Consider the following 16902-nt stretch of genomic DNA (forward strand, 5'->3'; position numbering starts at 1 on the left):
AACCTCCATGTGCCTCACTTTAATAGTAATTAACCCCATCATGTTCCTCAGTCATAATGGACAACATTGGGTTAATGTGTGAGGTACATGATGGGGTTAATTACTATTAATGTGAGGCACACGGAGGTTCAAAATTCAGAATACCTCGTGCCTCACATTAATAAGTAAAAGAAAGCAGTTTTTATTTTATAACAGCGTAAACATCATAAATTACGCTATAAATTTTATTATGGTTGCAACAATACCGAATATGTGTATATCTTACGTATTGAGACTTATTTTAATGTTTATCGTAAAAAAATGTGTGGTGTTTTTTTTTATTTAACATTATCAATATGTTTTTTTACTTTTTATTTTTAAACTTTAATGTACTGGCATATATCTATGATAGTACACAGGCAGTTGTTAGGACATACCTTAGTATGCCCTAACAACAGGAAATATGGTTAGACAGTCCTGGGGTCCTTCAATGGACCCTGAGCTGTCTGCCCATGTATGGTATGTCCCTCGATCGCGTCACCCGTTCTCATTTACCCCTTGACTGCGGTGGTCAGCTTTGATCGCAACATTATGGTGAATAGCGCAACAGCTGAGAGATTTCTTTGATCGCCACCGCGGGGCTGCGGCTGTGTAATACTGCCATTGCCCCGCTCCTGACGATAAATGCGCGTGATCAGCATAAGGTGATGAGGTCAGCGCTGCACTAATGAGTGGTGGCGCAGGAACTGAACATAGAACATGAGGGTGTTTTGCAGTGCGCCCACCATGTTCCGTCTTCAGTGCCGGCAATCATTAGTGCAGCGCCGGCCGCATCACCTCATGCTGACTGCGGCCGCACTTGTCAGGACTCAGGAGCGGGGCAATATCTGTATTATACAGGGTGGGCCATTTATATGGATACACCTAAATAAAATGGAAATGGTTGGTGATATTAACTTCCTGTTTGTGGCACATTAGTATATGTGAGGGGGGAAACTTTTCAAGCTGGGTGTTGACCATGGCGGCCATTTTGAAGTCAGCCATTTTGTATCCAACTTTAGTTTTTTCAATGGGAAGAGGGTCATGTGACACATCAAACTTATCGAGAATTTCACAAGAAAAACAATGGTGTGCTTGGTTTTAATGTTACTTTATTCTTTCATGAGTTATTTACAAGTTTCTGACCACTTATAAAATGTGTTCAAAGTGCTGCCCATTGTGTTGGATTGTCAATGCAACCCTCCTCTCCCACTCTTCACACACTGATAGCAACACCACAGAAGAAATGCTAGCACAGGCTTCCAGTATCCGTAGTTTCAGTTGCTGCACATCTCGTATCTTCACAGCATAGACAATTGCCTTCAGATGACCCCAAAGATAAAAATCTAAGGGGGTCAGATTGGAAGACCTAGGGGGCCATTCAACTGGCCCACGATGACCAATCCACTTTCCAGGAAACTGTTCATCTAGGAATGCTCGGACCTGACACCCTGACACATGCTGTGAAGATACAAGATGTGCAGCAACTGAAACTACGGATACTGGAAGCCTGTGCTAGCATTTCTTCCGACTTCAAAATGTCCGCCATGGTCAACACCCAGCTTGAAAAGTTTCCCCCCTCCCATATACTAATGTGCCACAAACAGGAAGTTTATATCACCAACCATTCCCATTTTATTTAGGTGTATCCATATAAATGGCCAACCCTGTACATGTATTACACAGCCACAGCCCTGCTCCCATACATTCATGTGGTACTACACTAAGCTGTGCGGCCACACAGCTTAGTGTTGAAATACATGAAATAACGCTATCGAACTGGTTGATGGTGCACGGCATCGAAACAGTATTGAAGTTTCGATGCATCGTGCAAACCTAGTAGTAGGTATTTTAAGCTTCATAGAATATAACACAGTTTACATAGATTTTCAGGCTAGTTCTTCAGCGGTTCTTTTACATTATGTAAAAAAATTTCCATAGACCTATACTATTTAGCCCATTTATTTTTAGGATTGTGGTAAATTCTCACAAAGAGATATCTGCTCCAGTGTCTCTCACTTCCAGTAATAAGCTGTTATCACCGGAGGAAACATCACCTAGGCTACCATTTCTACTGCAGTGGCTGTCCATGAAACGCATGAAGGCGCCATGCCCTCCAGAACAGCTCTCCATCGTGGCACAAAGAGGGGAGTACCGAGCAGGGAACCTCCCTCTATGACGTCCATATGACCTAATAGGCCATATGGGCAAGGATTGTCCTCCTGAGGCAACCCTTTTGACCTTCAATATGCAAACATTTGAATAAGAAGTGGATAAAAAAAAATTGATAAGCCCAATTAAATAATCAAATATATTTTTATTCCAATCAATGGAAATGCCCAAAAAAAGCAGTTCGGTGGGGTCTCAGCAGCTCCAGAAAAGGCTGTGCATGGGTATTGATTTGCCGTTTCTGTAAATACCATAGACTACAATGGACTCTACTATAAATAGGGGCACCCTTATTTTTAGGATTGGTGTGGTTCTATATTTTGCATATCCCACTGATCTGTCTTATAGAATATGCCATGAAACTAATTTACTGGAAAATCCTTTTAAAGATGGTTTTTAATTTTTTAGTTCCTGCCTTCATCTGTGAATCTGGAGAATATGCAAGCAACTAACATGGTCAAAAAAATATTTTCGCAATGCCATTGTGGTTCTTACGATCCATACCGATTGAACGTCTTCAGTCTCACCAAGAAGGCAACTTTATTTGCTACTGAACAATAATGAGACAACACCATAAAGGATGAGTTGACAATCTAATCACAGTTATTTGTGACAACTCTAGAAGGCCTTATTTCCTGCCCTTTCCAAGTGCTTTCTCCAGTTAGAAACACATTGCACTGTAACAGACAAGCTTAACACCAATTATAATACCACAGAACAGTAAAGACTAAACGTCTTTGTTGCTTCCTATAAAAACTGGGTCACATTCCACCGAGATTACAACATTCCTTCTTTAGCATTTGTTTGAGTGGAAATTGTGCAGTGGTGTTAAGAAAGAGGTGGCTCATGCATGGATGCCTGAAGTGGGACGTCAAGCAATATTCAGATATTCATAACAGGGAAGCATACAAATCATTTGTGGGACTGAGGGGAAAAAAAGAATCTTGGCATGCTTTACAGAGATGTTTTGTGCTAAAAGTAACTACATGGTCTAACCACAGAAGAGTGAATCGGAAAGAGAGCGGACGTCATTCCAGAGAATCTGGCATCAAGTTTTAAAACCGACAATTAAACTCTTGCCGGTATGCACAAGAAAAATACGATCCATCTCTCTCTCTCTTCTAGTTTGGCCCAAAGATTATGACATCAGTCACTGCTAATACTTTGGCCTTTGGCTCCCAGGCCTTTTTTTTTTTTAAACCCTTGACTAACTGTGTGGCAAATACAATAATAGGTATCTTAATTGCTAAGTGCTCAAATTAACATGTCATGCCAAGGAAACATTCCACAAAATACCGGCTAATATTCATGTTTGTGATTAATTAGAACTAAATGAATATACATTGAAATTCAATTAAACTTTATTGATAAACATCTATCCACGTAAACCACCAAAGCTTACCACTCACAACTTACTTTATTTTTATTCAATCTATTTGTAAATATTTTTAAAGGAATTAATGTGCACATATTCTTATTCTAGTTTTGAGATGCCATTACTTTCTGATCGGTAGGGGTCCAACTGCCTGGACTCATGAGAATAAGGCTGGGTTCACACGACCTATTTTCAGGAGTAAACGAGGCGTATTATGCCTCAATTTACGCCTGAAAATACGGCTCCTATACGTCGGCAAACATCTGCCCATTCATTTGAATGGGTTTGCCGACGTACTGTGCCGACGACCTGTAATTTACGCGTCGTCGTTTGACAGCTTTCAAACGGCGACGCGTAAAATGACTGCCTCGTCAAAGAAGTGCAGGACACTTCTTTGGACGTAATTTGAGCCGTTTTTCATTGAATTCAATGAAGAACAGCTCTAAATTACGGCCGTCAATGACGCCTGGCAAAATGCGAGGACGAGCAACTACGTCTGCAATTACGGAGCTGTTTTCTCCTGAAAACAGCTCCGTCATTTCAGCCGTAATGGTCGATATCGTGTGCACATACCCTAAAGGGGCTAAATCAGTACTGCACAGCTGTACTAAAAATGGGCAAGCCCTTGCATTCAAGTACAATCTTCTGAAAACCTCACAAATGTTGTCAACCAGTTTAACACCAGATTATATCTATACATACATACATACATACATACCTGTTTGGGATTCCAGGGTAAAATAATGTTTAGAATTAACCACCGAGATCACGCTGTGCGGTGCCAAACTTTACCGAAGTGTCGGGAGTGTGAATAGACATTGTGTCCTGGCTGGAGGTGATGTCTATTCACTCTCAAGACACTTCAGTAAAGTTAATGTGGGTGTATGTGACAGCACAGCGTGATCTCGCAAGATCACGCTGTGCTAAGTACAAATGGACATGAATGGCCAGAAGTGTATGACGCTGATTGGTCAGCATCATACACTTCTCTTTACAATGCCCACACGCCCAGTTGTCTATTAAGAAACGAATTAGAATAAATCTAAAATTGCTCATAACGTGCTCAAAAATGATAGTTTTTCAAAATAAAAACCACTGTTATCTACATTACAGCACCGATCAGATTATGTAGGAGATAGGGTACTTATAATGTGGTGACAGAGCCGCTTTAATATCATAGAGGTTTTCCCTCTCTAGATAGATTTGTGGCTGAGAGTACATTCAAGAAATGCAGATGATAATTCTCTAAAACCTAAGAAACCACCTATACAAAACCTGAATTTAAAATAGTATGAAAAGGCTATGAAAAATTTTTTGGGGATTAGTTACCTCTTTCCTGCGGCATCGGTGATTGGCTCAAGGCAGGATGTGAACTAGATTCTGATTGACTACCCGGAGGTTGCGGAGGCATCTGGCTACCTATAAATATAAAAACATTTCACATATTTCATATAAATTTTATATTCACTATTATATACACTGCATATGCCCAAAACAACATATACTGTAAGCCAAAAGTAATATGCATTTTGGTTATTTTTATCACCATGTAGACAAAGTGCCAAAGTTGTAAAAGACATTCACACAATTAAGTAACTACTTAAAAATTTGCAAAAATTTTGCAAATAAAAAAATTAAGGGCTTTTTATTTTTTTACATACAATTGAAATGTTTTGATGAAATAGTCGTATAAAGTTTTTATAAATAAAAAATGGATTATCACGTATTTGAAGAGTACTGTGTACATATCCATTGTGCAGGGTAAGAAAAGTACCTTTTTCAAAATAAGCAAAGAACCCATAACATTTTAAAAAATTTGTATGGTTAGGTACATTATATAAAATGCAGATAACAGTGTTTAGTACATTAAGCCAAGGGTATAAGAGTTTAAATATGTTAAACGCTTTGGAAAATCCCTTTTTGTTAGAAGTGTCCCACAACAATAATCTGATCACAGGGTGTTCCATTGCAAAGACACCCAGCAAACTACTGTAATCTGTGGGGGAACCCAGCAGCGTTCAATCTCCCTGCAGCACCACCTCAGAGGTCCTCCAGAGTTAAAGATGCTCTTTGTAACTGCTCTCCACTCTGGCTAAATCCAGCCATACACAACGACTTTACGACGAAGGATGGATATATCCATCCTAGGGTTGTCACGATACCAGAATTTGGACTCAGATACCGATGATTCGTGTAGTATTGCGATACTCGATACTTTTGCCGACAATAAAAAAATGTTCTTCCATTTTCTGATGTGATGCATGTGGTGTGATGAATTTTTAATCTCCATGTGCCTCACATTAATAGTAATTAACCCCATCATGCTCCTCAGTCAATGGACAACATTGGTTTAATGTGTGAGGTACATGATGGGGTTAATTAGTATTAATGTGAAGCAAATGGATGTTCAAAATTCAGAATACCTCGTGCCTCACATTAATAAGAAAAGAAAAGAGTTTTTATTTTATTTTATAACAACGTAAAATTTTATTACGGTCGTGTCGATACCGAACATGTGTATATCTTATGTATTGAGACTTATTTTAATGTGTATTTTTTTTAAATTTACTTTTACTAATATGGTTTTTTTTTTCACTTTTTATTTTTAAACTTGAATGTACTGGCATATATCTATATGCCAGTACATTAGCCTGTGTACTGATAGTACACAGGCAGTTATTAGGACCCTGGGCTGTCTGCCCATAATGGTACGTCCCACGATTGCCTGTGACGCGAACCAAAGGGCATCCCCCCCTTCTCATTTACCCCTTGAATGCCGCGGTCAGCTTTGATCACAGCATTCAGGGGAATAGCGGCTGAGAGGAGAGATTTCTCTGAGCTCCGACGTTAGAGTGTGACTGCGTATTTGTAATACAGCTGTTGCCCCGCTCCTGACAATAAGTGTGTGCGCGCGGTCAGCATGAGGTGATGCGGCCGGCGCTGCACTAATGAGCGGCGGCGCAGGACCTGAACACAGAAAATGGAGGTGTTTAGCAGTGCACCCGCCACATTCTGTCTTCAGTGCCGCCGCTCAATAGTGCGGCGCCAGTCGCATCATGACGCGCGCGCTCTTGTCAGGACTCAGGAGCGGGGCAATAGCTGTATTATACAACTGCAGCCCAGCTCTAACTACATACATGTATTACAATACTTAGTTGTGCGGCCGCCCAGCTTAGTATCGATATATACATGAAATAACGATATTCAACTGTTCGAGGGTGCACGGTATCGAAACAGTATCGAAGTTTCGATGAATCGTGACACCCTAATATGTCCTATGCAGGAGCTAGTTCCCGCATAAGGATGGATATATCCATCCTCTGATCGCGTATGTACTGCCGGTGTACCCACGCGATCAGCGGCAGGAGCACGGCTATAATACACAGCCTGGCTCCTGCCGCAATCGAAGCGCGCTCCGATTCAGGCAGTTTAATCCATTAGATGCCGCAGTCAATAGCAACAGCGGCATCTAATGTGTTTGACAAAGGGGGGAGCTCCCTCTGTCACCCCATCGGCGCTCCCACAAAGAAATTGCGGGGCGCCGTTGGGTTTCCATGGCAGCTGGGGGCCTAACAAAGGCCCCCAGGTCTGCCTTCAGCAACTGCCTATTAGGCCATGCCACTGACAGGCAATAATGCTTTGGTATACTAAGTATACCAAAGCATTATATAAGTGATTAGCAGATCGCAAAGTGAAGTCCCCTAGTGGAACAAAAAAAAAAAAAATTTGTTAAATAAAGGTTATAAAAAAAGATAGAAAAAAATACAGTAAAAATAAAATTAAACGTAACGACTCGAACAATAAAATCAACACATTAATTTAACTGCCAGATGAACGGCGTACAACAAAACCCCGCAAAAAACAACGCCAAAATTCCTTTTTTCTCCCATTACCCCCATAAAAAATAAAATAGAAGTTAAAGCAATAAGTCCGGTGTACCCCAAAATAGTACTAATGAAAACTAAACCTTGCTCCGCAAAAATCAAGCCCACATATGACCACATCGACGGAAAAATAAAAAAAAGTTATGGCTCTTGGAATGTGGCGATGCAAGAACAAGTACATTTTTTCTAAAAGGTTTTTTTATTGTGCAAATGTCGGAAAACATAAAACCTTTTCTATAATTGGTATACCCGTAATCGTCCCGACCCATCAAATAAAGTTAACATGTTATTTACACTGCATAGTAAACGGCGTAAATTTATAACGTGAAAATCAATGCTGGAATTGCTGCTTATTTTCAATTCCCTCCTAAAATAAAGTTAATAAAAGTTAATCTATATATTATATGCATCCAAAAATGGTGCAATTGAAAAATACAACTCGTCCCGCAAAAAACAAGCCCTTATATGGCTATGTCAACGGAATAAAAAAATAAATAAATTACGACTCTTGGAATGCGACCATGAGAAAAAAAAAATTATCCTTGGTCATTAACGCGCAAAATGGCCTGGTCATTAAGGTGTTAAAGAGGATCTGTCACGAGTTTATTAATGCACTGTCTCCTAACGAATCTAATAGGCGCTATGATGCTGATAACTACAGTGTCATTTAAAAAAAAAAATATTATTTGCAAAGTTAGGTGCATTTTTCTAAATATGATAATTTGGTCATACTTGCCATATGGGAGGTTAATCTTTATATTCACTCTGGGTGGTGTAATGTGTACTGTAGGATGCTATCCAATCAGCATCATACAGTTCTCGTCTTCCCAGCCGAGCAACACAGCGTGATCATATAGTATACAGCTTCTATTCCCGACTGTTTTCAACTGGTGATACCTCTATTATGGCTATGGCTTTTTGAAGTGATCCCCCCTTCCCGCCAGCCTCATGCTGAGAGGACAGCGTCAGAGGCTGTGGGGTAGCTCCACCTCAGGAGAATTGCTGGTGTTGATACCCACTTGTCTAGTAGAAAAACTCATTTGCATATTTAGAAAAAAGTTCATAACTTTTAAAATAATAAACTTTTTGGGACACAATTTTCACTAGCGTTATCAGTGTGACAGCACCTATTAGACGAGCTAGGAGATAGGGCATTACAAATCTAGTGACAGAACCTCTTTAAGATTAGAATCCGTAACAATGTGATCAATCAATTGTATGTTGGATCGAATGTACGAATGATATGACCATCAACAGGCCAGACTAAACTGGCAGACCAGTGACAGGTGTAAGACAACAGAATATGCTTGCTTAATTGGCCGATCATGCCATACACAGCTAGTTTCAGGAGACGAGGGCCGTAAAAATCCAACACAACAGATTGCCTTTTGGAAGACAGGAGTCTGTTGCTGGCTATCTTGAGTGATAAATTTTAAAACGAAGGTTGCCCAAAATGGTCAAAATTGGCCATTTCGACGGACTTCCAACTAACGTATATGCCCATCTTTATAGACGAATGTTCCGAACAGGGCTCACCTACCCCTATTGAGTCAGAATTCTCAAAAGTTATTGAAAAATGGCATCTCTAAACCAGACAACCCCTATAAAAATTGTCATAATTACGGTATAGTCAATTAAAAGACACTAATTATAGTTTTGTGTGTATTAATATTGTTTTCTGTTCATTGCTAAGCAGCCTATGTGGATGTACCTGCATCTGCATAACAGTAAGTAGGATGACAAACGATACCTCCAGTGGGGAGCATCTTTTTAGCCCTATGAATATTCCCAGAAGATGTCAACATATGTAAGCATATGGACATTGCTGATGTCACACAGTAAAAAGCAGTGCAAAGACAGCATGTCTTTATATTAAAATAAACACTTCTACGTGATCAAGGCAAAAAAAAATGCTGCTCAATATAGTAAACAAATGGCAATTCCATGTTAGCACAAGAATCTTCTACTTAATATGTATGTATGCCTGAGGCACTGCTATGAACAGAATATTTGATAGGAGGCAAGGGGATATGGAAGAGAAGAAAAAGAAAAGAAGACTTAATTGAAAATCATGTCTGATAACATGTCAATTTTTAAGTTTCTTGCTCAATAAGAATAGTTCTTTTAGTTAGTACCTTTATTATCTAGTAAATAACGTTACAGATTTTCTTTACAAAAATAATTAATACTGGTTCTATGTCTAGTAGGACTGGGATAACAGACACATCTGAGGTTAGAACGGTCCACTCGTACAATACAAATATTAGTTATAACCTGGTTTTAAAAAAGGTTAGAATCCTAAAAACCGCATCAATTCTTAACACATTTAAAAATGAAAATCTTGTTTGGAGTTTATTTAACGAATTAAACAAATTCACGACCCAAAGTTTTTTTTTTAGCATTGGCAGTCATTGAGTAAGGACTGTGCTTTCAAATATTGCTTGGCTCATTAATATTTTGCCACAATCCTTAGTCAAGTGGCTTAAAAATCAAGAATTTTACTAAACTATGGGGAAAGAATATCTATTTGTAAAACAAATACATATGGAAACACATACACACACACACACACATATATATATATATACACATATATATATATATATATATGTAGCAGAAAAAGAATGGCGACAGAAAAAGAATGGTGGCAGCACACTGCGACACTAATGCCACCTAAACAGCTAAATATAAATAAATATGCATTACTGCTAAATCTACTTATAATAGGGAGGTTCTTAGTGCACATTTTGATCAAAAAGTGTTTGCCCACCTGCCACGACAAGGCGACCTCTGTAAGGTGGGAACCTACGCTGCACATACACCCAGAACTGGGACTAAGCCTACATATATACCTGGGGATGGTAGGATCCAGCATTAAATATATATAGACAGCAGATTTAATAAAATAGGACAATAATCCAACCAGGCCATAGTAGAATGTCATTCTTAAAGAGGCTCTGTCACCAGATTTTGCAACCCCTATCTGCTATTGCAGCAGATCGGCGCTGCAATGTAGATTACAGTAACGTTTTTATTTTTAAAAAACGAGCATTTTTGGCCAAGTTATGACCATTTTTGTAGTTATGCAAATGAGGCTTGCAAAAGTCCAAGTGGGTGTGTTTAAAAGTAAAAGTCCAAGTGGGCGTGTATTATGTGCGTACATCGGGGCGTTTTTAATACTTTCACTAGCTGGGCGCTGTGAAGAGAAGTAACATCCTCTTCTCTTCAGAACGCCCAGCTTCTGGCAGTGCAGATCTGTGACGTCACTCACAGGTCCTGCATCGTGACGGCCACATCGGCACCAGAGGCTACAGTTGATTCTGCAGCAGCATCAGCGTTTGCAGGTAAGTCAATCTTACCTGCAAACGCTGATGCTGCTGCAGAATCAACTGTAGCCTCTGGTGCCGATGTGGCCGTCACGATGCAGGACCTGTGAGTGACGTCACAGATCTGCAGTCAGAAGCTGGGCGTTCTGAAGAGAAGAGGATGATACTTCTCTTCACAGCGCCCAGCTAGTGAAAGTAGTAAACACGCCCCGATGTACGCACATAATACACACCCACTTGGACTTTTACTTTTAAACACACCCACTTGGACTTTTGCAAGCCTCATTTGCATAACTACAAAAATGGTCATAACTTGGCCAAAAATGCTCGTTTTTTAAAAATAAAAACGTTACTGTAATCTACATTGCAGCGCCGATCTGCTGCAATAGCAGATAGGGGTTGCAAAATCTGGTGACAGAGCCTCTTTAAGTAATCGGTTATATGACTAAAAATACGTTGACACCCCTTCTAATTATTGAGTTCAGGTATTTCAGCCATACCCATTGCAAACAGGTGCTTAAAATCAAGCACATAATTTTGCAATTTTTACAGACAAACACTGGTAGTATTATGGGTCGTACTTAAGAACTCAGTGACTTTAAATGTGGCATGGTTATAGAATGACACTTTTGCCACAAATCAATACGTGGAATTTCTGATCTGCTAGAACAGCCCCAGTCAACTGTAAGGGTATGTGCACACACACTAATTACGTCCGTAATAGACGGACGTATTTCGTCCGCAAGTACCGGACCGAACACAGTGCAGGGAGCCGGGCTCCTAGCATCATAGTTATGAACGATGCTAGGAGTCGCTGCCTCTCTGCAGGACAACTGTCCCGTACTGTAATCATGTTTTCAGTACGGGACAGTTGTCCTGCAGCGAGGCAGGGACTCCTAGCGTCGTACATAAGTATGATACTAGGAGCCCGGCTCCCTGCACTGTGTTCGGTCCGGAACTTGCGGCCGAAATACGTCCGTCAATTACGGACGTAATTAGTGTGTGTGCAAATACCCCAAGTGCTATTATTGTGAAGCGGGACCATCTAGGATTAATAACAGCTCAGCCATAAACAGGCAGACCATGCAAACTCACAGAATGAGGCCGCCGAGTGCTCATAGAAGCGTGTGGCACATAAAAATGTCTATCCTTTGTTGTATCACTACAGAGTTCAGACTGCTGCTGGAATTGACAAAAACACAAGAACTGTGCTTCGGAAGCTCCATGAAATGGGTTTCCATGGTCGAGTGGCTACACAAATTCCCCAAAACACACGCCAAAACATTGTGGAAAGTCTACCCAGAAGAGTGGGAACTAGGAACCCAACTCTAAAATAATATTTATGGTCTTGTAATGGGATGACCAACAAGCTCATAAGTGTGATGGTCAGGTGTCCTCATACTTTTGGCCATATAGCATAGAATTCCTACAGCCCTCTTAACATATGGCACCAGCATAGCCTTTTTTTTTTTTTTCGAGGCAAGCTAAAGTCTAAGGCATCATTCAGACGGTACTATTTTGTATCCGTATTTAAAAGCCAAATCAGGAGTGAGAGTATAATGGAAAGATTTGTAACTCTTCCATGTTATGGACCCGCGCTCCTAGTTTTGGCTTACAAATACAGAAGCAAAATACTGCCATGTAAATGAAGCCTAAGGAATATTCTCCCCCCTTTAAAATTTAATTACCACATACACATAATAACTATGCATAATTATTGTGGGTGCAAATAGGAAAATCTCCTTTCATTTCAATATTTCAAGTACAAACACACTCCACAGCTATTTAAAATGCTAATGACTCATATTGTTCCTATGTTATGCCAATAACAAATTGTATTTTTTAATTTTATGTAATACCCCAGTTTGAAGGTGCATAAGTATATATGCACACACAATAATATATTACAATATAATAATATATTACAAATGTAAATCTGCAACCGCCTTACACTTTCTTTAGTGGAATTGCTCTTCTGACAAGCAGAAGAATTTTTCAGAGCAAGTAAGGCCTCATGCACACGACCGTAGCCCGACCGTAGCCGTGTGCACGCCCGTGATTTTCGTGTCGGCCGGCTGCGGACTGTCAGCGGACTGTCAGCCGCAAGCCGCCCGCACATGCACATGGCCGGGCCATTGTTTTCAATGAGCCCGGACCGCAACTCCGGACCATAATAGGACATGTCCGTACTTTCTGCGGTCCGGGTTCCCGGGCCGTGCACGGACCGCAAAAACTACGGTCGTGTGCACGGCCCCATAGAAAAGAATGGGTCCGCAATTCTCCCGTGGATTTGCGGGGGAATTGCGGACGCAAAAACACGGTCGTGTGCATGAGGCCTTAGTTATGGGGAATGCAAATTCTATGTGGTTTCCTACAGCCTATAAATGGGCTACAGTGTATGCTGCTTGCCAATAGTCCATGAACTAGGATATTTATATGCATACATATACACACACCTACATATACAAAAACACACACACATACATATACAAAAACACATACAGATACACACACTATATATATATATATATATATATAAATATATATATGCCCTTCACTAGCTGGGCATCAGTACTGCTTAAAGCAGCAACTTCCACATTTTCAGATATTATCCCACTGACATTTTCATCATCTCCATGACATTTATAAGACAATGAGATTATAGAAAAATTCTATTAGACTACAAAAAAAAAAAGTTTAATTCTTTCAAACACCAGTAACATTATGAGCTGTTATTATCTTATGCCATCTATACTTCTTATCTCGATCCTTTATTGACTATGAGATCTTTGCTGTATCTTGGTAACCTTGTCAAAATCCAAAAATCTGTCTACTTGGCTTCCAATTCTTTATGCCTTTTTAATCAAGTTAAAACTTTCATTAGTTTAGTACCTTCAGCAAGGTCAGCAAGAACACTCATTTGATCGCTTTTAATGAAGTTTCCAAGCAGAAGCTCCTTGTCACTTTCTTTTTGGAAAGGAGAGTCTCGACATTAACAATCATTGGTTACACCATTTATAAAACATGCAGATGCGGATTATTAAAGATTAATGCATTTCTGAATTGATGTCGGCATTCCGTTTGTCTCATGTTGAAACCAATTCTGTTATTCATTAGTCAAAGACAAATCAGATCATGGGGATGCTGCACAGGATTCAAAGGTGCAAACATGGATAGAGAATGAGTGATGAAACCAGTTACAAGGCTACACAATCTATATCACAGAAAACGTAATGCTATCTAAGGATGTGAGGACAATAAGGAGAATGGCAAGGGGTTTATTAGCAATCGTGGCATTAATTCTGACCAAGACAATCTGCATGGAGTTGGGATTTTTTTCTGCCACACTCCTAATAACCATTCCCAGGTTTGATTGACTTTCTATGAAACGGGCACTATAGCCTGTATTGCAATGACATGAAATAGTGTCAAGGATTGATATGAAAGAATTGCTACATAATGTCGGGATTCGGCTAAATAAAGGATAAGAACTTTAGTTCTAGACTAAAAGAGCACAAAGGAAAAATACATTGTCACAATAGACATTAAAGGACGACCAAAAGAGAAGCTCTCCCTCATTTCAAGTGTCAATCTCAAATTGTTTCATAGATGTATAAAGCTTTCATCAGTACTTTCTTCTTTACAAGATACCATAACCCTGATTATAGTTTCCTATAACTCACCAAAAATGTTTTAACTGATGAAAAATCGCTCTTTATTTTCTTCAAGTGTCCAAGTAAACCACTGCCTGCCATTCAGTAGAAGACACACCATCATCTGGTAGCTTTAATAAGAGCGATGGAAGAGTCAATAGACATTGCCTCCAGCCGTGCCAGGACGTTTATCCGAATCTGAAGCGGATGGAGGCGATGTCTGTTCAGTCTTCCATGGCTTCGATGAAGGACCTGCGGGAGGAAGTCCTATCACAGCGTGATCTCGCGAGTTCACACTGTGCAGTGAAACAAGCTGGGCTGGAATGAAGAGAAGAATATGACGCTGATTGGTCAGCATCATACACTTCCCTTTACAACGCCCACTTGGTAAAAAGTTAAAAACACGCCCAGTTTGTCATTAAGAACTAATTAGCATAAATCTAAAATTATTCATAACTTGTTTCAAAATTATCATTTTTCAAAATAAAAACCACTGCTGTTATCTACATTACAGCGCCAATCAGATTATGTAGGAGATCGGGCACTTATAATCTGGTGACAGAGCCTCTTTAATGTTCAAAAACTTTAAAGTGGTTTACGGCATACGACAACACGTAAACCCCATGTTTATAACAGAATGTCCTCCAATAAACCCTACATGTAAACATAGGTGTATGTCCAGGAGGCGTTTTATCAAGTGATAGACAGAGTAAAGCAAGGGGAGAAGAACAAGAGGCTGGTGAAGTACATAACAAAAGTATGATATTAAAAGGGCAAAAAGAGTTGAAATTTTGCATTTGTTTTGAGTGTTCGTATTTGAGCATCCAGCATATTGGGCATCTCACAGTCCATGTATTCTTGCCAATTGCTTGCATGCTTCCATATATCTGAGAATACACATGGCAGGAATTCATTCCATAGAGGAGCCAAGACAAATTAATGAAAACATTTGAAAAAAGGGTAACCCTGCCAACCCTACAGTCCACAGTGTCATATACAGAACAGAATGTAGTATTTAACATATACAGGAGCCATGTTCCTATCTCTTCCCGAATTCCAAATTTATCTAGACTTGTTTCTTTTATTCTAACTAAAGATAATTGACTTACTAAAATTATTTTTACATGGACATCCAAGAAAAAATATAATGTCCATACTGTGGTCCGACCTGAAGTGGGACATTACAATGTGCCATCTATCACGGTTGTCCTCCTTTTGTGTCCAGGGACTTGCCATTGGCGAGTGGCAAATGTTATTGACATCAGATGAATGCCATTCAGGTAGAAGAGCAGATGTTAGTGTCAAACCTTTACTACCATATAATGTTTTTTTTCTTTAAGATCTCATTCCTTGCAAGCTAAACGCCACTATTTAACAAAACTTATGAGTAGAAATTGTATTTGTTTTTGCATCAATTTCAAGTTTTCAATTTAACGTTGTGTTCTTCAGCTGGTTTTGTTTAGACCAGAAAGAGGTATAACTTGATACCACTGTCAGTTAGAGCTAAGCTGTGAGGTTACATGTCTGCGTAACGGTCATCAGAGTTCCCATAATGCTCTGCACTTCGTTATCTAGAGTCCCACAGAATATGCACTGACCTGTCTGAACAACCAAAAAACATCATCATGTAATGAAAAAGTAGTAAGAGACAAGTGAAGCAAACCATTTACAGAGTGACTTTTCCTTTAAGGCTACATGCACACGTTGCGTATTTTGATGCAGAAAATACGCAGCAAAACTGCAGGAAAATGCAAGAAACTCGCAGAAAAAAAACACCTGAAGTTTTGGTAAATCACAGCGTTTTGATGCTGCGGGTTTTGCTGCGTATTTCTGTAGAACTACAGGGATAGAACTCGCAAGCAGAATCACAGGATATATTTACATTCTGCAGTTTCGAAAATACGCACCGCGGGTCAATTTACGTCCCGAAAAAGACCACAGTGTGGACATGAGATTACATGGAATCTCATTATCTATGCTGGAAGTGTATTACGATGCCAGAGTGCCGCACGCAAAACGACACATAATACGCATTGTGTGCATTGACCCTAAGGCTATTGCTATATCTAGTTGCCATTTATGGACTGATAAACCCACTTTCTTAACAAGATATCCAGCACTCGGTCTTCCCTTTATAAAACATAAGCATATAAAAGCAATGGTGTGGTGCTCTAAGTCATGTAAAAACTAATCACGGGAAGCCAATAGTTTAAGGCTGGGTTCACACGACCTATTTTCAGGCGTAAACGAGGCGTATTATGCCTCGTTTTACGTCTGAAAATAGGGCTACAATACATCGGCAAACATCTGCCCATTCATTTGAATGGGTTTGCCGACGTACTGTGCAGACAACCTGTCATTTACGCGTCGTCGTTTGACAGCTGTCAAACGACGACGCGTAAAAATACAGCCTCGTCAAAAGAAGTGCAGGACACTTCTTTAAGACGTAATTTGAGCCGTTCTTCATTGAACTCAAT

The 16902-nt window shown here is 39.8% G+C and overlaps 1 protein-coding gene across 8 annotated transcripts in view; it reads right to left on the minus strand.

Moving 5' to 3' along the window:
* The window catches only part of ARID1B (AT-rich interaction domain 1B), a 434025-nt gene that overhangs the window by 98481 nt on the left and 318642 nt on the right, over window positions 1-16902 (minus strand). For all 8 annotated transcript variants that reach the window (XM_075862678.1, XM_075862676.1, XM_075862674.1 and 5 more), the window contains one exon: window positions 4892-4981. In XM_075862678.1, the coding sequence (XP_075718793.1) occupies window positions 4892-4981 (90 nt within the window). The remainder of the gene's footprint in view (window positions 1-4891; window positions 4982-16902) is intronic.

Source organism: Rhinoderma darwinii, chromosome 4 (genome assembly GCF_050947455.1).
Source record: "Rhinoderma darwinii isolate aRhiDar2 chromosome 4, aRhiDar2.hap1, whole genome shotgun sequence".
Taxonomy (NCBI): Eukaryota; Metazoa; Chordata; class Amphibia; order Anura; family Rhinodermatidae; genus Rhinoderma; species Rhinoderma darwinii.